The 23,856-nt window shown below is 35.7% G+C and overlaps 3 protein-coding genes across 3 annotated transcripts; 1 reads left to right on the top strand and 2 right to left on the bottom strand.

Annotated features, from left to right (window-relative positions):
* Nucleotides 1-334: 334 nt before the first annotated feature.
* Nucleotides 335-11,188, bottom strand: gtf2h4 (general transcription factor IIH, polypeptide 4). The gene is made up of 14 exons (XM_067411255.1): nt 11,064-11,188; nt 10,584-10,699; nt 9,629-9,733; nt 7,518-7,649; nt 7,247-7,432; nt 7,041-7,149; nt 4,650-4,718; nt 4,396-4,479; nt 3,418-3,586; nt 3,190-3,320; nt 3,056-3,103; nt 1,475-1,553; nt 952-1,013; nt 335-844 (listed from the first exon to the last, which is right to left on the bottom strand). The coding sequence occupies exons 2-14, from the start codon at nt 10,697-10,699 to the stop codon at nt 734-736; spliced, it is 1,401 nt and encodes a 466-aa protein (XP_067267356.1). The 5' UTR covers nt 11,064-11,188; the 3' UTR covers nt 335-733.
* Nucleotides 11,189-11,471: 283 nt separating this feature from the next.
* Nucleotides 11,472-12,689, bottom strand: polr1h (RNA polymerase I subunit H). The gene is made up of 5 exons (XM_067411195.1): nt 12,550-12,689; nt 12,307-12,426; nt 11,973-12,076; nt 11,751-11,860; nt 11,472-11,618 (listed from the first exon to the last, which is right to left on the bottom strand). The coding sequence occupies exons 2-5, from the start codon at nt 12,422-12,424 to the stop codon at nt 11,594-11,596; spliced, it is 357 nt and encodes a 118-aa protein (XP_067267296.1). The 5' UTR covers nt 12,425-12,426; nt 12,550-12,689; the 3' UTR covers nt 11,472-11,593.
* On the top strand, nt 12,638-23,679 carry ddx39b (DEAD (Asp-Glu-Ala-Asp) box polypeptide 39B). The gene is made up of 11 exons (XM_067411194.1): nt 12,638-12,766; nt 13,396-13,627; nt 13,718-13,845; nt 13,946-14,038; nt 15,502-15,685; nt 16,135-16,253; nt 20,617-20,748; nt 22,192-22,301; nt 22,402-22,546; nt 22,640-22,787; nt 23,137-23,679. Exons 1-11 carry the CDS (start codon nt 12,650-12,652, stop codon nt 23,151-23,153), a joined length of 1,425 nt encoding a protein of 474 aa, XP_067267295.1. The 5' UTR covers nt 12,638-12,649; the 3' UTR covers nt 23,154-23,679.
* The last annotated feature ends 177 nt before the right edge of the window (nt 23,680-23,856 follow it).

Genomic DNA, 23,856 nt, shown 5'->3' with positions numbered 1-23,856 from the left:
CAGTGTGACATTAACATTATAAACATAATTTTGATAAACACATTTTAATTTTTTATTACCATATTGTAAAGAAAAATCTCATTGGTATATTATTTAAATAGTGTTAATACACCACAGCAGTTTTTGTTATACTTCGTTATATAAACTATTTATTTTTTAATGGAAATCTGTTTTGGCAGATTGCTATAAATGCACAAACGCTCCTACAAAATAAGCATTATTTATTTTATATAAAATATAATTATATACTTTTATTATTTATCTTCAAAATATGCAACCTGGACATGTTTTTGTGAGACTCACTCATTAAGACCAAAATGTACTCTCCTCAATCCTAAAAGCTAAACTGAATTATATAATTTTACCACTAATTACTTGTGTCTGAAATGTAAATTTCACAGACTATATTTCCATGTTATCAAACAAAAGAGATTAGCATTCAGTGTAAACATTATTTATTTTAGTCAGTTTACCTCAGACACAAACATGTAGGGAACTAAATCAGTAAGGGAATAATACACAAGGGAATAATGCACATACCGTTTCATAAACAGCAAAAGGCTTTGAACTATGTAAAGAACAGTTTTTTTAAACAGATGACCTTAAATATACACAAAAACAGTCCTCATTACAGATGGTTCCTCTTGTCCATCCGTAAGCAGTAATTCTCAGTATCATTCTAAAGTGAATGATGTATCTTGTGGTATTTAAGGCCTCTTCTTCCGCATTTCCTTTATGTATGGCTCTTTTGTCTCTTCCAGAATCTCTTAACCTCGCTGTGTCCATGTGGCGTCACCACCATGACCCTGTGAGCGGGGTTTTGCCAAACCAGCACACCTAAACCCTGCAGGACAGAGGCTTTACTGTCAGTACTCTGTGTGTTACTGCAGGAGAGACAGCTACTAGTTAAAAAGTACAAGTGCGAATGAAAAGAAAAATGCTATTTTTTACCTGAGCCCTGTCACGCAACACTTCAAAATCAGCCTGGGATAAAAACTGGTTGTATAACACTCCTGAAAGAAAAAAAAAACATTGTGTAAAGCTGAAGGACACAAAATGCTTCACTGAGACATCTGTATATTTTCAGATGGCGTTTACGACCCTCTAACCCAAACCTTATTCCAATGCTAATTTTTTATTTGCATTACATTTCACCAACACATTTCTCATACAGTCTGACATTTACACTTGAGAGAATGAACCCTGCGGGTCACCAATGGAATGGAAACAAATTCTCCATGATGTAATATCAAGATAATGTAATTTTTTATTGAAATGAAGACTGCCATTCCCAGAGGTTCCATTTAAATGAAACTGGATCACTGTATTATTTAAATCATTGCAATTACTAATGTAATAAAATAATTGTATAATATGTAATGGGTTTATTTGAAGTAAAAACATCGAGTTAAAGGAAATGTACATTCGTTTTGGAACTACAAAGAGCTTGTCTCATATACACAGACACACTCACCCTCAGTAAACTGCAAGCGATCCTTCTCAAGCTCCCATAGTCTGATCTGATCTTTTATGGTTGGAGGAAGGATGGGGCTCTGAAAGACAGAATGACACACGGAAACATGGTTATGCATCGAGCAGTGAATATTTGCATAGCAGTATAGAATTTTCAAGATAAGAATCGCCATATTGCACAAGGGAGACACCTAAGGGACATCTAAAACTACAAGGGGGAACTAATGGAATTAATGCATTTTTAATTCATGAGATTTTAAATTAATGAAAAGGATTTTTCACACAAAAACAATCCTTAAGCATTTAATTTTAAATAATTAATTTACTCACCCTCAAGTCATTCCAAACCCTCTTTGAAACACAAATGAAGATATTTTAAAGAAACTTGAGAGCATTCTGTCCCCCCCATTGACAACTTTTCATTTTCTGTTGTCTTAGTACACGATGTAACTACAGAAGAGTCAAGCTTTAAATAGGAAAAATATTGAAACTCTTTGGTCATTTTTGAGTGAGATACTAACAGTCTAATCAGATTCAATGAACTATGCTAAGCTATGCTAAAAGTGGTACCGTCAGACCCAGAGATCGGCTGAATGGATTCAAAAGCGGTAAAACTCAACTGTTTAACTCTAGGTGAGTTGGAAAATTTTGGCCTATTTTCAAAAAAAGTGGAGTGTTCCTTTAATTTTGTTGGTATATGTATTAATTTAGGTGGTTTTTAACACAAACCTCCATTAATTTCTGACCAAACAAAAGAAATCAAATTAGAAATTAATTATTGATTGCATTTGAAGCAGGAAGTTTTACATCCAATTGCATTAATGATGGTAACAAATAAATCAGACAATGCACCGGCAATTTAGTGATATCCCCACAGTTGTTGTCTTGACCGGTCTTATAGTAAAATCCTGAGTTCCCTTAGTCTAGACTGAGTAGACCAAGACAAGACCAAGATGATTTATTAAAAAAAGAAAAGAAAAAAAGAAAAAAAATGAAACCACATGAATTGAGTAGTTTCATTCCAAATCTTGTGAAGAGATACGATTGCTTCATATGATGAACAGAAATAATTTATGCTCTTATTCACATTTAAACATCACATATGGTAATGCGCGACATATGAAAACCAGTATGATGCACACACAAGCTTCCATGTTCCATACCACATGTTTGTGTATGCATGTGGGTCAATCAACGCTTAGACTGTAAATTAATTCAGTGTAAATTAAATCTGTACATATTAAGCAATCATATCTCTTTACACGACTTGGATTAAGTCATTCAATCCATATAGATTCGTCTTCCGACACCTTTATAAACTTTTTTAATCTTTTAAATTTTGGTTACCTGGACTTTCAGTGGACGAACAGATACCTCTCAGGTATCATCAAACATATCTTCATGCGCATTTCAAAGATGAATGAAAGTCATACAGGTGGCATGAAGGTGAGTAAATGATGACAGAATAATTATGTTTGGGTAAACAATCCCTTTAATAATTAATTACAAATAATTCTTAAAAATTTAATTAAACCCTTTTTATAAGCACAATGATAAAAATTCAATGAAATCAATTAATTACCTGTTTAAGCATTACTGGGTGTGCTCGGGTCTCTAAGAAGTGAATAATCTGAAAATCATAAAATAAATGTCAAAAGCAATGGCAATAAGCATAACAACAAGTTCTGGGTTCCAGCGGCTTTATGCATCTCTCACCTGCTGTGCAGTTATGCCGTTACTGATGGCTTGCTGCACTGACTCTCTGGTTACCTGAGCAACAACCAGGTTAGGAAACCGATACAGCATCTCACTAAATAGAGCTACCAATGCAATCTGGAGTTCAGAGTCTGTCAGACAGAGATAGAAAAAGCAGCGTTTTGGCTGATCTTGTAAAGCGCAATGCGTTTCAGACATGTCAGTGTGTGTAATGTGTGTCTGACATACTTGTGTAGGCATATACACGATAATTTGTTTCTACAACGATGAAGCCTGTGTCCCCTGTTCCTGGTGTGGCTCCTAGTGCAGAACAAGCAGATCCAGAGACAGGGCTTGCTGTGACTCCTGCAGATAGACTTATGGCCAACCTCGTAGGGTAGTACCTCCTTGACTTTCTCTGTGAAAAGATGCAGGGAATGATGCAAACTGGTGCAAGTGCTTGTTTTAGACATATTTAAACTAAACTTTAGAATACAAAGCATTCAAAGAACTTAATAAAGAAAATATTTAGATTGAATGTTAGATTCCCATATTATTACAGGATATCGATCATGTCCCTAGTAGAAAAAAAAGACTATATATTATATATATGTGTGTGTGTGTGTGTGTGTGTGTGTGTTACAAAAGATTGCTAAAATAAAATATATGCTGTTATTTTGAACTTTCTATTGACCAAAGAAATCAAATTATTATATATATATTATGCAGAACTTTGAGAAAAAAAAAAAAAAAAAAACTTTTTTCAACATTGATGATAATGAGGAACAGCATTAGAATGATTTCTGAAGGATCATGTGACACTGAAAACTGGTGTAATGGCTTCTGAATATTCAGCACTGCCATCACATGAATAAATGACATTAAAATATCTTAAAATATAAACATTTATTTTAAATTGTAATAATATTTCACAATATTACTGCTTTTAATGCATTTTTAATCAAATAAATGCAGTTGTAGTGACCATAAAAGTATTATTTAAAAGAAAATCCAGACCCCTAATTAATAAAATATAATAAATAATAAGTAATAATAATAAAATAATAAAAAAGAATAAATAATTTAAAGGTATTTTTTGGCGAGGATCCTTTGAGATTGGTTTCTAGACTGCTTCTAGTTCCTAGAAATTCTATCCCAAATCCTGTACATATTTTGACTAGGGAGTATATATGTAGAGTCATTCAGTATTTTTACTTGATGACAAACCTTTCTTTGGAAAACCAGACCAAACTCTCGTAGATGCTGCAAAAATGTAAGCAGAGACTCACTCATGCCCTCCACAGAATAGTCCTGCAAGAAAAACAACAATCAAACTACAAAGCAAAACCTTTTAATAACCAAGAGACCAAACCTATTCGGTGGGACTATGGCAGAATGGCTTCTTTAATTGAATTACTGTAAGTAATGGCTTTTATCTATGACTCATATGTTATTCTTGACATTGTAAAAGCAGCACTCACCCTACCAAGAGTAGAAAAACTCAGCTGGAACAAAAAGGAAAGAATCTCCACCAGGTCCATTCCTCTCGACTATGAAAGAGAGAGATTAGAATGTTAATAAGGAGGTGGAAAACCATATTTACCATCCCTGCAACCACATTTATATGGAGCCTAATAACACATGAACAATCAGAATGTAACTCAACTGGAATGAAAAGCCATCATGTAAACAACTTGGGGGGAAAAAAACATACTGAAGTGCAAGTCTTGAATAATTCACCAAATAAATGTGCCATGCAAACATTTGTCTCCGACTACTTTCATAATCAGTTTCATAAATACCATGTGTGCATACACAATGTTGTGCAGGAACTCTCTCACCCGACAACCTTTGCAAAGTACTCTCATCCAGATGTCTAGTTATTGAAAGAATCAGCATGAGGCCATATGTTTTCATACGATAGAGACACAATTTCAGGATGCTGCTTCAAACTCTCAACTTTTGTTAAGTAAAGTTAGCCGAGCGAGAAGAAAGCCATGTTTTTCAATATGTTAGAAAGGCAAACACACTGTTGTGCCATGCTAAGTTGTTTATCTTTCTCCGACAGGACTTAGAAGCTTCTCGCTGTTATTGCAATTTTTGCATGCACAGAAATTTTCTTCATAATTTCAACTGGGTACATATGAATCTGCAGTTCGACTAATATGTAAACTGTCTTATGATACACACGTATCATAATGTAGGGGATATTTAAAGGGTTAGTTCACCCAAAAATTAAATTTCTTACCTCATGTCGTTCCAAACCCGTAAGACCTTCGTTCATCTTTGGAACACAAATTAAGGTATTTTTAATTTTAAATATTTTTAAGCTTTTTATCCTCAATATAAAGAAACAAAAATTACCACATTCAAGATCCAGAAAAGTACTAAATACATTGTTAAAATAGTCGACGTGACAACAGTGCTTCATCCTTAAATGTTCTGAAGCGACGAGAATTCTTTTTGTGCACAAAAACACAACAAAAATAATGACTTTATTCAACAAATTCGTCTCTCCTCTGTCCTTCTCCTATGCTATTTTCGTTACAGCGCTTCCAGGTTCTACGTCAAAACGCAGACTCAGTATTGGCCAATGCCTGTTCATGTAAGCAGCACAATGCATGCGTGTGATGCTGACGCAGGAGCCGGTGAATACCGGGTTGGCATTTGTACGTAAACACGGAAGCTCTGAACTGCTTTCACTGCGTTAACTACACACGAGTCTGACGGAAGAGAAGAAATTGTTGAATAAAGTTGTTATTTTTGTTTTGTTTTTGCACACAAAAAGTATTTGCATCACTTCATAACATTAAAGGCCCTGGTATACTTCAAACAAATGATGTGAAACTGATGTGACGTCATCTCAAACAAAATCTGGCCAAAACGAAGTCCGTTTAGTGTTCTTTTTGGAATTTCGAAACGGCTTGCCAAACCGAACTTTCAGGAAAAGTTCGCTCCAGCTGCAAAACACCTTCGTACTACCATTGGTCCGTGACGATAACATAATAGGAGGTGTGCGCCGAGGCCCTGCCTTCACTCGCGTGGAATGCGTCTTTGACTCATTTCGTCTGTAGAGTTCGTCGAGGTAAGATCTCCGCGGGTGAAAACATGAACACACTGGATAGCCGCTTTATAGTACAAAATGAAGTTGTGCTAGTAAAAAAATGAGGCACTAACACTTTTTTTTATGTTTGATACTGTAAAGCTGCTTGATTTTAAGCAATTTATTGAATAAAGTGCTATATGAAGATGTGACGTGACTGGAGTGCTACTTTGCAGAGCTTGTGCTAACATTATCATGGTGTTATTATCAGATGCTTTTCTTATGCTTTCTATAATAAATGCTTGCCGTTTTCCAATTTTTGTTGTGTTTATTTTGTTACTGAGAATAAAGTGCATGGCACATATTTACAGATTTATCTAAACGCCGCTCTCAGCAGTGTGGGCGGCGTCAGATGTTCGTTTACAGTATATCGCTGGTCACGCATTTCTAACTTCGTTTTACTCCTAAACGAAGAACGAAAAAGAACTTCATTTGAAGTATACCGGGGCCTTAAGGTTGAACCACTGTAGTCACATGGACTATTTTAACGATGTCTTTAATATCTTTCTGGACCTTGAATGTGGTAATTACGTTGCTTTCTATAGGAAAAAAAAAAAAAAAAAAAACCTTGGATGTGGTAATTTTGTTTCATTATATTGAGGATAAAAAGCTTAAAAATATTTAATATTAAAAATATCTTAATTTGAGTTTCAAAGATGAATGAAGGTCTTACGGGTTTGGAACGACATGAGGTTGAGTAATGACAAAAAATTCATTTTTGGGTGAACTAACCCTTTAATGTATAGATTCTATAATGTCATGCACTGACCTGTGCTGTTTTTAGGTACTGCAGGGTGAAGTACCACAGCTGAGATGCTGTGTCCAGCAGCAGGAACTGAAACCCTGCTGAAGTGATACAAGGAGCCTCACCAACCTCGCTGAGAGAGAAAAAACGGATCAAGATCATTTTTTTGTCTACCCTTCATATTTGACCTACTTTGGTTAGTGCATCAGTGGAGTGATGGTGTGCTCTACCTCTTCATGAGCCCAGCCTGTGTGAGGAGTTGGGCCAGATCCTGACTGACGGCTGCACTAGGAGAGCCCACCATGAAGTGAAGGATGACCTCCCAACGCTCCATGGCATAGCGGTCGAGACTCTCTACATCCCTCGCATGGCGATCGGGACCAAGGTTGCTGCCCTCATCTGCCCATGATTTACCACTGACATGGATAAAAGAGAACATGAATCCAGTAAACCTGCTGCTGCAAAACTATGATGGTTGCCAATTAAAACTGTGTTCCTCACCCGCCTAGCAGTGCTATTCTCAGGTTGTCTTTAAACACAGGGTTGAGCACAAAGCCTTGGAGTCCACCCTGAAGCTGCTGACTGTGCCAGAGCCGTAGCCCGGTTAACACCGACACACAGTGATCGTGATCTCTTGGAAAAGAAAAGACACCAATATATAAGAAAGAGATATATGACACTGCCGTTGTGGTCGGTAATATTTTTTTTAAGAGGAACTATTATGCTTTTTTTTACATTTTCAACTTTCTTTAGTTTGAGCATGAAAAAGGACTGAAAAGTTACAAAGCACAAAATTACTCTAAAGGGAGTTTATATCAGTAAGCACTGTTTCTGAATTCCCTGAAATGTGTCGATTGCAGTCTTGAGTTTTCTTCCAGGAATGTACACATTACAATATCCATCATTTAAATAATTACTACTACTCAAGGCATATGCAAAAAAAAAAAAAAAAAAAAGGCAGAGACCTGGTTGAGTTGCGTTATTAGTGTTGAAGCTCATGGTTATGGTAAAGGGCATGACATTTGAAATGGGGTCGAAATGGTTGACCAATCACAACACACTGGTCTAGCCAACCAATTAGAGAACACTGTGCTTTTCGGGAGGGGTTCTTCATAGGACAGAAACTAAACAGAGCATTACTGACAGACTGAAATAATGTAGAATATAACATTCAAGCATAAAAACCTATTCTAGTAGATGTAGACCCCAAAAACAAAATCAACACTTTGTGAAAGGGCAAAATATGGCCTCTTTAGTCTGAATCCCAAATGGCACACTTCTATGCACTTTCAGTCTTGTGGACTTAAAATGGTTACCATGTGGGCGTGTCCACAAGACCGTAGGTCAGGGCTATTTAATTGGCGACCCGCGGGCCACATGCGGAGCGGAAGCAACCTCCGAGTAGCCCAGCCCGTGGTCCCGCCCATGGACATAATAAATTAATATATATTATTTATAAATTATTTAATATAATTTAATATAATTCTTAATTAATATATATATATACACATTATAAAGTATTTATTATGTCTATGGTCCCGCCAAAAACGCACATTCCTATGTAAATTCAGACCACGTAGCATAGCAACACAGAAACAATAAGAGCGTGCCGGTAGTAGCCTAGATTACTATCAATATGTCTTTCTCAACACTGAAACGTAAAATTGCCAATGAAAACCGTAATTTTAACCCTGCCTGGACTGACAAATACTTGTTTATTTTACCACCACATCCAAACGCCAAACTGATGTGTTTAATTTGTAATGAATGTTTATTTTGTTTTAAAAGGAAACAATGTTATTTCTAATAGCTTACTACTGTGCACTATTTTTGTTTTATGCACTTTGTGATCAGATAGGTCAGATATGTAGCCTACTTTAGTTTTTTTTTGTGGAAAAAATAGGGGCTACCTCAGATTCTGTTAATTTAGCTCTTTTATTGTTTTTTATGCACCTTTTGCTGTGCAAACTGACCAAAGTTAAAAGAGAAACAATGAATAAACCTTATGTTTTTCAATAAATTTTTTTTTGTTTGTGTTGGTTTTAAAATTTGTCGTAACGAGCTGCTTCACCACTAAAATGACTGGCCCAGCTAACCTTCTTGGTTTGAAAATCTGGTCCAACTGAATTTGTAATTGAATAGCCCTGCCTTAGGTTGTCCCATTCATCTTTTTAGGTTTCAGAAAGGTGCTTGTGAGCGCCCCCTTTGTGGCCGATATGCGCCCTAGATGCGCACTTCAGCTGAGCCCACAAGTCTGCGAGCTACGCAGAGGAATTTACCCAGCAGTCAAACCAGCATTACGTCACCAAAGTGCAGACTCAGAGGAAGACCCTGAGGGTGTAGGGTGCCATTTGGGATTCAGCCTTAATGTATCTGAAAGAAGACTTATGCTCACCAAACTTGCATTTATCTGATGAAAAATACAGTAAAAACAAAAATATTATTGGAATTTAAAAGAACTGATTTCTATTTTAATATGTAATTTATTCCTGTGATGTCAAAGCTGAATTTTCTGCAGCAATTATTCCAGTCTTCAGTGTCACGTGATCCTTCAGAAATCATTCTAATATGATGATCTGTATTCGAATGATGTAACTAAATATTGTACTTACTTTTGACTGTCTTTTTTAACCCACAGCGCAACTGCGGCCTGTGGAAGTGGGTGGTCTAAAAACAGCATTCGCATCACATAATTCTTTGCCAATGCTGGAAGTTCCCTGTAATGAAATGAACGAGAATGAGCCAATCAGCATAACACATTGAGATTTAGTATTACATCAGGGCCGTAACCACCATAGACACTGAGGGGGATAAGTCCACCCCAATAATTAGAAATGGCCAAATGGTTATTTAGACTGGTCAGCCTCATCACTGTCAGAATGATTGAGATGGCTGATCAAATTAAAGTAGGCGGGTCTTACTGTTGACAGAAAACGAGTGAGAATTCCAATTCAACGCTTTAGTTTTAGCAGTGAAAGAGTGATAGAAATGTTCATTGACCGAGAGTAATATCCAGTGATGCAAACCGTTTTGAATTGGAAATACACCATTATTTACACGATTAATGTAATTCATAACTGAATGTGATGAGACAAAGTTAAACGTTTTGCTTTTTTTTTTTAAGAGTGAATGTGTGCATATTTGCAAAGTTTAAATTGATTACTTCATAACTACAATAGACCTGGAACTTTTACCATACTTATTTTTTTGTTATTCCATTAAATCCCTTTTAATCCTTTAATTATTTAATTCCTTGAAATAAAAAGACCAATAAATCCCCATCCAAAAAAAAAAAAAAAAAGTTCCCCCAATGTTCAAAACAATGGTCATGGCCTATTATATAATATGAATGTTATTAGATTAGATACAAAAAACAACAAAGTGGCACCTGAAAAAAAAAATACTAGATGTTTGAACTGTGATATAATTCAAACCTGTCACAAAAGCTTCTTTGTAAGAAATGGTAAACAAATATCACTTGCCTTAATATTTTATTATCTAATCAAATAACATTCATACATGTAAATATGTGTGTAATGTGTATTTAAACACAAAATCAAGATGGACCTGTATACAGCCAGGCATGTTGCAGGGTGATTGTAGAGCCTGTCGAGGATCTCTGGGCTCAATTCCTTTAGAAACTCGTGCAAGTTCTTACACTGCAGCTGGACTCGAAGCTTCATCTGTAAACCGGCAGACATATGAATAAAGAGATGACTTGCATTAAACCTTCTGTAATTAAAAATATTTATGAGTGATAAATACAGCATCAAACTGTTCATATATTCAGTGTCAAATTTTTTTGCACATAGGAATCTGTGACTGAGGCGTTCAATGGATAAAACTTAGGCCTAAAATAAATACATGACAGAAGTCAACATCAACGAATACCGTGAAGACAACCTTTAATAAACAATGTAGACTACTGAGACTTTTGTTGCATACCGTTAGTGAATAGAGGAAACGTACAAAAAGCAAAATTTATGTAAATATACCGTACATATTTTCGCTTTAAACATATATTTAATATGTATTCAGTATACTTACCTTGTTTCACAGGTGACAGGGAGTACGAAACACTGCATTAAATGATGTGAATCATTTTATTTCACAAGCATTCATCTTTGCATTCAATGTGGATAGTACGAAGCCATGTTGAATGATCACGTGATCGCCGAAACTGGCAGTCTGATTGGTTGATGTATCGTGCCTGAGAATGGACTTGTCGGTAAACTGTACTTTTTTGTTGTTGTAAACTTTTATATAAAAATATGGATTTATATTCGGTGTTTTTCAAAAGCTTTTTCATTATATATATATATATATATATATATATATATATATATATATATATATATATATATATATATATATATATATATTTATTAGAAACTGTATAGGCTAATATAAATTCCTGCAAAAAAAAAAGGACTTCCACACACATTCTTTTTATTTTATTATTATTTTTAATAACATTGTGGACAAATAAATACATTTTTAATATTTCATACTATTGAAATTCTGCCAAACAATAAATGTAAATGACAACAACAACAGCAGCAGCAAAGATAATTTTCTCATGAATCCTCCTTTTCTTGGAACCTGTAACAGAGAAATCAAATAAATAATTTCTCCCGCCGGTACACTGACAGATTGAACTAATGGCAATTACAATCACTTAAAACATTGTTTAGGACAAAATTATCTCTAAAAAGTGCTTAAGTGTATAATTACCTGCAGTGTATACATGTGAAGAAGACGGTCTGCCCTTCATCTGCAGATCTCATCTGTCTTGTATGATACACCATTCCCTCTTTATTACAGCGAGAACATCTCCTGTCAATCTGATGAAACGTTTGCAGAAAATGAGAAACGGGTGAAAATGTCTGTTGGGTGACCTTACAAAGAGAACTAATAGTTTTTAATAATCAATTACTGTATTTTTAAATAACGTACCACTGGGCCCTTCAATTCAGCATCTTCGGGACTTTCACCAACGCTGGAGCTCTGATCCAAAGGATTAAACACCACCGATGACTTAATAACTTGACCTGTGAATTCTGAGAGAAAGTCCTACAGTTACATAATTTATTTATTCCATAAATGTATTCAAACTTTTAGTTTTAGTACTGAAAGATGTTTTATACAAACCAAATTTTTGATATTATTATTTATTTTACACAGTTTTTCCTCTGAACTTTTCCCAAGTGGCCCCTGGGGGTCACCGAATCGCAGTCTGAAAACCCCTGCCATAAATTACACGTTATGACATTAAAAAGATCTCTCTCACCTCGAACAGCGATTTCAAAAGAGCACCGAGGGCATTTAATAGTATTTTCCTTTCCAGGCACTGGGAGAATGTTCCCACATTCAGGGCAAAAGTTGAAGTCACCTCTAAAACATGACATTGCTGAAAAAAATAATTACAGAGATTTATTTTACACACTACATCCACAGCGTTCAAAACAATTAGGACTTCTGTAATTAACACATGAGTAACTAACAAACGTGTATGCACATAAACAGAACCTACTTATCAAAGCTCAAACACAATTGCCTTATCTACGCTATTTTCAATAACAATAACACGATTTCTTCGCTAGAAACAGAGATGTCTCTTCTCAAGGCAGTTCATGCAGTTCCACATGTTGGGTCCTTCATCAAAACATTCAATTCGTCGCATGTTGATGACGTCGCAAACATATCGAGCAGGTGTAGTGAAATCCAACGGCTTCATACAGCATTTCGAGGTAACAGCGATTATTTAATCCTAAAAAAAATCAAAATCAACACGGGGAGTGATAACAGGCTTTATATTCCGTTAGAAAAAACACAGGAGTGTTGTGTTATAGTATATGATTTGGCCCGTTGCATATCTTGGGCTAACGTAAATGGATAAGCTACAGCTAATATATCAGATATAGTTTAAAGCGACCTGCCTCGAGTATTAATTAACATAAAAGAACAGCTTTTGTAGCAATTGTAATACTGGAGAGTTATATTTTATTGTTTAATAGCTGTCCTAATTAAGAGTTGTTTAAGCTATAAGTCTGTATATGTTATCAAGTCGAATAAAATAACAGACATTTCTAATGTAATTTATGATCATGTTATGATTATAAATATGTTATCAAATCTTATTAAGAATATATAGTATTTAAAATATTTTAGATTTGATAACGTTATTCACATTCACACACACACATATACATATATGTAGTAAAGTGTCAGTTATGTCAAATAATACACACACACAAAATATAGTAGCAGGTAATAGTAGATATAACAATGATTGACAGGAAGAGGTGCTGTCAGTTACTCCAACATATCTTTCATCATATGTTTGCACTAACTGTTGTCTTATCTTAATCTCTGCAAGATGACAGAGAACGACGTTGAGAATGAGCTGTTAGACTATGAGGAGGATGAGGTTGATGGAGGTGTTGCTGGAGATACAGGGCTTGGACACAATGATGGTGTCATATCCATCAGAAAAGAAGGGGTCAAAGGGTCATATGTGTCCATCCACTCCTCTGGATTCAGGGATTTCCTTCTCAAACCAGAACTCCTGAGAGCTATAGTGGACTGTGGCTTTGAGCATCCATCTGAGGGTGAGCAATTCTACATGTGCACTCATATAAGGTTCTTTGATATCAGTTATATAAGTTAATATGAATATATTTGTGGTTTTTCTCTTTCAGTTCAGCATGAATGCATTCCTCAGGCGATCTTGGGGATGGATGTATTATGTCAGGCCAAGTCTGGAATGGGGAAGACGGCTGTCTTTGTGTTGGCCACGCTTCAGCAGCTGGAGCCAGTGACCGGTCAGGTAACAGCTCTCTTTTAAAAGGATCTGAAAACAAAGAACTAAGACATTAATAAAATGATGTCTCTAAGCGTGGGTTTGACCAGTAATTGCTGTCATCCAGGTATCGGTGTTGGTGATGTGTCATACCCGAGAGCTGGCGTTCCAGATCAGCAAAGAGTATGAGCGCTTCTCCAAATACATGCCTAGTGTCAAGGTAGGAAAAAAGACGTTCTATTTGAACCTGTTTGCATATTTACACTTCTAGGAAAAGCTTTAATACTGTACCCGTTTTAGAATTACTAATTTTGATATATAGCAAACACTTACTATAAAAATCTGTTCAGATCTGTACTCTGGAAGAAATCTGGGATAGATTTAAAAATGAGCTCTCTTTCAGGTCATGAGTTAAATAGAATTCTGCATCACAGAAATTTCTGAAATTTGAATTGGAATGACAGGAAGAGGAATTTACTGAATTGTAATTGAATTGCAAAAAAATTCAGTTACACTGCTGAAGAATTTCATTATTCCAACACAAGTTTTGGAACAAAACATGAATAATTACATCATTAATTTAGACAACTGATTCCTACCTGATATGCGGAATGCATTTTTCAACCGATTTGACATATTTATCTGAACTTAATGTAGTACTGTCAAAATAATTAACACAACCAAATTTACCAAATTTATTTTTGCCTACAGCACCACCAAATTGTTTACATATAATATTCTAAAAATAGCACAGCCCTTCATCTTCATCAAAAACATTCTGCTGATTACTATACAGTTTTTTTCCCCCACAAATTTCACCCAAAAATTCTATATAAATATATGGATCGGCTTTAATGCACTTATCAAATTAATAAAAGTCAAAAGTAAAAAAAAAAAATCAAAATGTATCATTTAAGTTACAATCTACAAAGTAGTGTAAAATTATGTTCAAATACTCAAAAAAAAAATTCACACAATAAATAAGCTTTTTTTTTTTTTTCTCTCCACAAAATCTATCATATTCTGGTGCTGTTTGGATGTAGAAAAACACCCACAGATTATGCATAAAACATCTGGGTCATACTTGCATTTTCTTCTGACACTGGCCTTAAAATCAGGATTAGGCATAAAATAGAAAAATGAACAAATAGTTCTAACCTGGTTCAGAGGAAAATGGGAATCATGTCTTTGTGGCTGTTTTTCTGGTGATTAAGTGATAATACAAGAATTCTTCACCATACAAATGGTTGTTGAAAGCAAAAATTCACATATTTTGTAAGAAAGTGTGACATGCTAGAGCAAAAATAATACCAGGTACTGGATTTTATTCAGCAAATATGATACAGGGCGGTGATTTATTATTTACATTTTGAAAAATAGATTCATCTGTTAATTATATATTGTTGTGTGACTTTTATTGGTGGAAATGAAATGTTTTTCCACCGGAAAATGAAAGATATTTTTATTAAACATAATTTTCAAGAGCCATTTCAATAATATCATCTAACGTTTCCTCACATATTTAAAGGTAATCCATACTGATTAATAAAATGTATTTATAAAACCTACACTTGTAGTACACTTACACTTCCTGCTTGCCACGTCATTGTAAATTCAAGAATTTAATTTCGAATGCAGAAACTTTTCTCAAGAGCGTTTGCTTGCGCTGTCTCTCTCCCCCAGGTGGCGGTGTTCTTTGGGGGGTTATCTATAAAGAAGGATGAGGAGGTGCTGAAGAGAGAGAGCCCTCATGTGGTGGTGGGAACTCCTGGACGTATTCTAGCTCTGTCTCGCAACAAGAGTCTCAACCTGCGACACATCAAACACTTCATCCTGGATGAATGCGACAAGATGCTGGAGCAACTTGGTGAGCAATCTCTTTTTTGAGTGGCTGTGTTCAGAATAGAATTTACTGAATGAATAGTGTACAGTAAACTGTGTACTACCTACTTTTCTTTAAAAACAGTAAGTGAAACGGTAGGCATTATTCCACAATAACCAGTAGTATGCTGCATTGTTGTCATGTGACCTTACTTTTAATTCAGTTTTAAGTAAAAATGTCAGCTTTTGGCAGTCAAATCAAATACTCACACTAGAAAATAAGGTCAAGTGCACTGCATTGTGGGATAGAGCATTCTGTTCGATGTTCTTTGTTGTGCACTGCACATTTTCCCTATTTTTGAAAGATTTCTGTGCACAGTATTCATACTGATACTATATAGTTCAGAAACAGTACAAGAACCATGCTGACAATTGCAACATGATATTCAGTATTTAGTTTTTAATAATGCATTTTTCTTTTACTGTGCCCTTCAGACATGCGGCGTGATGTCCAGGAAATCTTTCGAATGACCCCTCACGAGAAGCAGGTCATGATGTTCAGTGCGACCCTGAGCAAAGAGATCCGTCCAGTCTGCAGAAAGTTCATGCAAGATGTAATTACGCCTCTCCTACTTCTACCATGTCAACAGCTCCTTCCCTTCACAAGACCACCCCATATACACCTGAACGAGATCCATTTATGGCCTCCCTGAGACATCGTAACACTAAATGCCCCTCTCTCCTGCCCGATTGATAATCACAGACTTTTAACTAATAGAGGCACAGTGAAAAAGATGTTAAGTCCTTAATCCCCGCCTCAGCTGGCAGCGCTGCGTCGGCATTTGGCAAACACGGTCACCCGTCCGTTTGGCCAACAGATAATGCACCATCCATCATGCTCAGTCCTCTGTAAATTTAAATAGGTCTTTTAACAACCTTAACTTAAGTCATGAAGAGTCCATTCAATTCTTTAAGGGAAGGATGTATCTCCAAAAACACTTCAGGGCCATAAATCAAAGCATAAACACATCTTTCAAAATCATTTAAGGAGTTAAATGAAAGAAAGAAAGCCAATTCTAACAAAATTCCTCATATTTAAATAATACTTGACTCTCAGTATCTATTTATCAAGACAAATTGCTTTAGTTCCTGCTCGACTATAATTCCAGCCTGGAGAATTGTCCTCAAATAACCTTTAATTAAAAGAAGCACTTGTTGGAGCTTCATGAATTTTGTTGCCAGCTGCCAGAGACTCTCAAGGGGCACAAAACTAAAACCGATAAAGTATCGGCCCAACAAAGCAGGCCAGCTGCTAAAAACTACATTAGATTCACGACAAACTGGCACTCCAGGGCTGCAATTAATTACACTTTAACAAAGCAGACAGCACAATGAAGTCATCTGAGGAAAAAAGCGAAACAAAAAGATTCAGTCATTGGCGGCATAAATGAGTTCAGGTGGACCAGCCAATGATGGAAAAGCTCTTCATCAGTCCAGCTTGACAGTCTGAGATTAGCACTGTTTCTCATCTACCCCCAAGAAAAAAAGACAAACTGTCTGTCACTAAGTTAAAAACAAGGCAATAAAACTGTCCCGAAACGGAAAAGAAAGTATGCGCGGGTGAGAGGGACAAGAGAAGAGAGCAAAAGGGAGGATTAAGCTGCGGAAGACTGGAGCGAGAGGGATGAGACGTTGAAGAAACTTAGAGGAGAGAGGAGATATGCGCGGGTGTAGATAGAGACGCTCTTGAAGAACCGTTAGGTGGCAACTGAAACTGAAAGCCGTGACTCAGACGGAAAGCATAAATAGTAAAATACAACTTTGAGCACCTTTTAAAAAATTCTGAATAACTTGTGAGGGGCATTGCCTTAAAGCAGCGTGGCTTTACTAAATATTCATGAGCAAATCCCTGTTGCACCATAATATAATATATAATAATGACTCTAAAAACTGATTCAAACATACATTCAAACATTTAGTGACAGTTAGGATACATAAATACTGTGCACATTGAGATGCTGCCTAATGTAATCCACTGATTTGAGGTTGGTAGACAATATAGTAAATTAGTAGTAACCTCATTCGTAGGTTGAAGACAAAATAGTAAAATGAGCTTTAGACAGACCAGCTCAGCAGCAAATAGAGGATTGATTGACAGGAAGTGAAGATAGATTTGCCTAAACATCTCTAAGGTAAGTGCAAAGATGTGTGTTAGACACTAATAAAGGTGGAGTGTAGTGCTTTGTTAAGGGCCCAGTAGTGATAGAACAGAATTGTGATCTCAGTTTCTTTTACTTGGCCACCACTATTTGTTATTCTCCCCACAATGCTTGTTTTAGTAGCTCAGATTCTAAAACATGAGTCTCCCACCTGCACAGATAGATTAGATTGAGGATGTTCTCTGTATATTTGCAGGGTTAATTCACCCAAAAATGATGTCATTAATTACTCACCCTCCACACCCGTAAGACCTTCGTTAATCTTCGGAATGCAAATTAAGATATTTTTGCTGAAATCCGATGGCTCAGTGAGGCCTGCATTGACAGCAATGACATTTTCTCTCTCAAAATCCATTAATGTACTAAAAACATATTTAAATCAGTTCATGTGAGTACAGTGGTTCAATATTAATATTTTAAAGCGACATGATGCGGTTTGACATGTGATTTGAATCATGATTTGACACAGAAGAATCATAACACTCCGAAGCTTAATGAAAAATTTGTGTTCCGAAGATGAACGAAGGTCTTACGGGTGTGGAACGGCATGAGAGTGAGTAATAAATGACATTATTAGCTCATTTTTGGGTGAACTAACCCTTTAATTAAGCAATCTGCTGGATGAATTTGGCCTTCTGAATCAATTTGTTGGAACATCCCACTGCTAAATGTGAGGTGGAGTATTTAAAGTCAACATGAAACAGCGTTCATAACTCTAACTTCATAACTTTCTAAGTGAAATAGAATAGAAATAGGAAAAAAAAGTGGGGCTTGATTGGAATGTAAAAAGTGGACAGACCATACTGAAACACCACCAGGACAATTAAAAAATTAAAGGGATAGTTTGTCCAAAAATGAAAATTCTGTCATTATTTACTCACCCTCAAGTTGTTCCAAACCTGTAGGAACTTATTTCTTTGGCTGAACATAAAAGAAGATATTTTAAAGAATGTTGGTAGCCAAACAGTTGCTGGGCCCCATTAACTTCCATAGTATTTTTTTTTTTTCTTTACTATTTAAGTCAATGGGGCCCGTCAACTGTTTGATTACTCATATTCTTCAAAGTGTCATCTTTTGTGTTAAGCAGAAGAAAGAAATGCATACAGGTTTGGAACAACTTAAGGGTGAGTAAATGATGACAGAATTTTCATTTTTGGGTGAACTATCCCTTTAAGACTAGTATGGTGACTAAATGTTGAAATTTCCTCATTGTAACACCTTTTAATTGTTATCACCATAACTTACCACATTAACTGATATCAAATTACTAAAAGGCTGCATTAACAGTACCCTAAAATAAGCGCATTTAAAATGCATATTAAAAATTAGTTTTCATTCGGACAAAAGCAACTATTAGTATTTTTATAATGATATGCAGATACTTTAGTCCAAGTGAAATTGCTAGAACCTAGATAATGTGATTGTTGATCGGTTTCATCTAGCATATGTACACACGTCAATCAGATTTTAATTGGTCTTATACTTGAGCCTCGTTCAGACTGTCAGTCCATATCTGATTTTTGTGCATATCTGATTGGAATCCAATCATATTTATCTAGTGTGAATGCAAGAAAATCACATGAAATGTTTTTTATTTTTTTTATTTTTTTACCAACACAGAGTCATTGCCATATAAATCAATGCAGTTATCCTGGAAAACAAAAGATCACCACAGGACACACATCAGATCTGAACAGTTGTGATACACAGTGTGGACAGTCAGTAATTTAGATCAGATTCCAATCGAAATACACAAATAATTGGATTTGGACTGACAGTGTGAGCATAGCTGTAATGACTCTATAGCTGTTTGGCGGCAGATCCGAATGAGACAGATTATCAAAAAAGAAAAATGTAGGGTGAAGACTTCTATACATCAGTTGTTAATTGGATCACATTCAGATCTGCCTCTATCCAGTCAATCAAAAAAAAAAAAAAAAAAAAGAAGTTCTATATTGTAATGAAAAAATATAGAATTGAATTAAAAACAACAAGGTCAAAAATAATGAAACGTATGCATGGATGAATCGTTCACAAAAAGATACCAAAGATACATTTAGAAAATAGATAGTGGACTGATGAGATTAAGAACAGGAAAATAGGGTCAATTTTGATTTCATGTTGACTTTTTACTATTTAAAACTCCTTAAAACATATATTTTCATGTAATTTCCAAACTGCACATTGATTGGTAGCTTTACTTTGTGTTTTTCAAAAGATCTGTAGTTTTTGAACCTTTATTTAGAAACTGCACAGATATGATTTTAGGCTTGATATTGGTAGCTAAAAGTAGTCTAGGACAGCAGGGTAGCATTAATCAACTTGTATGAGACAGTGTGTGTGTGTGTGTGTTGTGTCCTCATTGGCTTGGGATGGGAGGGGAGGGTGAATCTAACACCCATCCCTTCTCTTCCTTCCCTTTCTCCTGCTGTTTCATAACTCTCTCCTTTCTAACACCATGTTTCCTTCTCATTGTCATCCCTCCCCCACCACTGTCCTTTGCTAAAATCTTTGTACCTCTTTTGTCCTTGTTTTTCTTTGTGTTCTGGTGTCTTTTTTCCGCCCACATTGACACTCACCCATGTCGCACTGTCATAAATACCACTTCCTCTTTCACACCCTTGTAACGTTATTATCTGCACTACCCACATCTTGTCAACTTTCCTGTTTGTGTCTTCACAAAATCTTAACCCCCTGAACCTGCACACTCCTTTCCCGCCCTTCCTCACCTTCCCCCTGCTTCCACTGGTTGTCCTAGCCGATGGAAATTTTTGTGGACGATGAGACCAAGCTGACGCTTCATGGCCTCCAGCAGTACTACGTCAAACTGAAGGACAACGAGAAGAACAGGAAGCTCTTTGACCTATTGGATGTGTTGGAGTTCAACCAGGTATCTTGAGATTCCACAAGGACACACACACAAAAGTCCCCAAACACTCTTTAAATCCATTCAAATCGAGAGTGACTCGAGAAAGAGACCAGAGTGATTCGCTTAATTAAGTCTGCAAATCTATTCACCATTTTTTTTAACGTTTGCATACCTAAAAGTGACATTCACACTCTGGTCATTCACAGGCTGTAATGCAAATACAATTCAACCCATTTGAATACAAATTTAGTTTATGCAACTTAAATGCAAACTACAACCCTCTGGAATGGAACGATGGAAGTAAACTTATGTGAGGATAAAAGACAGTAGGGTTCAAAACTACATTGAAAATGGGGGATTTAAAATCTTAAACCTAGAAATAACATAATTGTATGCAATTGATTTACATATAGTTTGGGGTCGGTAAGATGTTTTTAAACACTCTTATGCTCATTAAGGCTGCATTTATTTAATCAAAAATACAGTAGTATAGTAACAGTAATAAAATTAAATGAGCTGTTTTTTTATTTTATATAATATATATATATATATTTTTTTTAATATATTTTATTTGAATATATTTTAAAATGTCATTTATTCCTGTAATGTCAAACCTGAATTTTTTTAGTCAGTTAGTCATTGTCATTGACAGTCATTACTCTAGTCTTCAGTGTCCCATGATCCTGATCTGCTGCTCAAGAAACATTTCTTATTATCAATATTGAAAATAGTTGTGCTGTTTAATATTTTTGAGGAAACCATGATTTTCAGTTTTCTTTGATGAATAGAACATTCACAAGAACAGCATTTATTCGAAATTGTTTGTAACAAATGTCATTATTGTCATGTTTGCTCAGTTGATATATATATATATATATATATATATATATATATATAGCTTCACTGTCCACTGTTACTTTCTATATTCCCTGTACTTAATATCAATAGTATTAAAGGATGAGTTCACTTAAAAATAAAAATTACCTCAAGCTTTACTCACCCTCAAGCCACCCGCGACATCAGTTACGCTTTTTTCGTAAGTTGAATACGGAAGATGCTCTTCGCTTCAGAAGCCCCCGGAGCCGTGTGGAGTATGTTTATGATGGATGGATGCACCTTCTTGAGCTTCATACCCTTTGGTCTCATTCACTGCCATTATAAAGCTCGGATATTTATTAATATTACTCAGATTGTGTTCATTGGAAAGAAGAAAGTCATATACACCTAAGATGGCTTGAGGGTAAGTAAAGCTTTGGGTAATTTTCATTTGAAAATGAACTAATCTTATAATAACTTTTTTGTTTTTTCACCAAATGAGCTAAAAGGTTAACAGATTAACCTACGCTATGAAAAAGTCAATGGGTTAATTTTTGCACTTGGTTTGAAGTGGTCCACTGAAATTTGTTGTTTCGTTTTAATGATAAAAATTGGCTGGTACAGTGTTACAGCTGTTTAGTATTGCAGGTGGTGATCTTCGTTAAGTCGGTGCAGCGTTGCATCGCTCTTGCTCAGTTGCTGGTGGAGCAAAATTTCCCTGCCATTGCCATTCACAGAGCAATGCCTCAAGATGAAAGGTAGAAAACATTAACACATTTTGCACTTTAATGTTTATAGTTAAGATAGTAGGATTTTACGGGCCACATATCACATCTGTGACTCTGATTATTATCCAAGACTAGCTCGATATCAGCAATTTAAGGATTTCCAGAGACGGATCCTGGTAGCCACGAACCTGTTTGGCCGAGGAATGGACATCGAAAGAGTCAACATTGCCTTCAACTACGACATGCCTGAAGATTCAGACACATACCTGCACAGGGTCGGTTCAGTTCTTGTGACAGTAACTCATGTCAAACAGCCAAATCATGGAATGAATTCACCTGAACAGCTTTAACTTTTCTCATTCCTTCAGGTTGCAAGGGCCGGCAGGTTTGGAACGAAAGGTCTGGCCATCACCTTTGTGTCAGATGAGACTGACGCCCGCACTTTGAATGATGTTCAGGACAGGTTTGAGGTGAACATCAGTGAACTTCCAGAGGAGATTGACATCTCGTCGTACAGTGAGTGTTAACATTCAAACTTTACAGGATGGTTTTAAAGGGATAAATCACAAAAACATTAAATTCTCTAATGATTTATTCACCTTCATAAAAAAAAAAAAAAAAAAAGAAAGAAAAAAAAGATATTTTGATATTTCTAGGTTGCTCTTTTTCATATAATGAAAGTGAATGGAGTTGGTGCTGTTGAGGTCCAAAATGAGAACATTTGTATGAGGGATCCAAATTTTTTAATTGTCCAGATTTAGTTGTAATGTTTTGAGAAAAAAGGTCAAAACAGTCAAATGTTATTTGAATTTGTACGGTCATGAGCACTTACGTGATTTTCTCCTTGTGTTTCCATTTCTCCTAGTTGAACAAACACGATAAAGATGACAACACATCAGGCAGCAGTTTCTTCAGAGGATGCATGGCATTGTAGCATTTGGTAGCAATTGAGAGTTTGTATTTCATATAGACTGTTATGGTGTTCGTGGATACTTAAAACAGCTCATATCACAGTGTTATCCTATATATTTTGGTGGGTTTCTTAATGCCTCCTCAGTAGTTCAGTTCTGGTTTTGCTTGTTAAAATGGAAATTATTTAATTTTTCCTCTCAATATGAATCATTTTCCACTTGGCTTGTTTTAGTCCTTTATAATGAAGAGGCATCATTTTTGTTTTCTGTGAGAGGAGGAGTTTTCATCATTGGACTATAATGGACCATACAGTTGATTGCATTGATGTAAAAAAGTTTGAAAGTTATTAAACATATTAGCAGTATATCCTGAATGCTTGTTACCAGTAAAGTAGGTATCAATGGAATGTATTCAGTGTTTGTTCATTGCCAGACAAGTGGCCACTTTGTTTAAACTACTCAATGCTTGTTAAACCAAATAAATTGTTTGTTTAATTTAAAGACACTTTTTCAATTATTTAAACAGTGTTTTCACACTTGGTTCATTTCCAAGATCTCAGAGTGGTTCACAAGACTTTTGGCTGATACCTGATTGCTCTAAAACTTCCCTTGTTCCCTTGTGTAATTTGTCATCAGCAGAGTAAACAGTGGATTACCAGTGCTCCAAATGGGGT

The sequence above is a fragment of the Chanodichthys erythropterus genome, chromosome 15 (genome assembly GCF_024489055.1).
Source record: "Chanodichthys erythropterus isolate Z2021 chromosome 15, ASM2448905v1, whole genome shotgun sequence".
Classification (NCBI taxonomy): domain Eukaryota; kingdom Metazoa; phylum Chordata; class Actinopteri; order Cypriniformes; family Xenocyprididae; genus Chanodichthys; species Chanodichthys erythropterus.
Note: the sequence above shows the minus strand (reverse complement) of the source record. Positions and strands in the feature narration are given on the sequence as shown.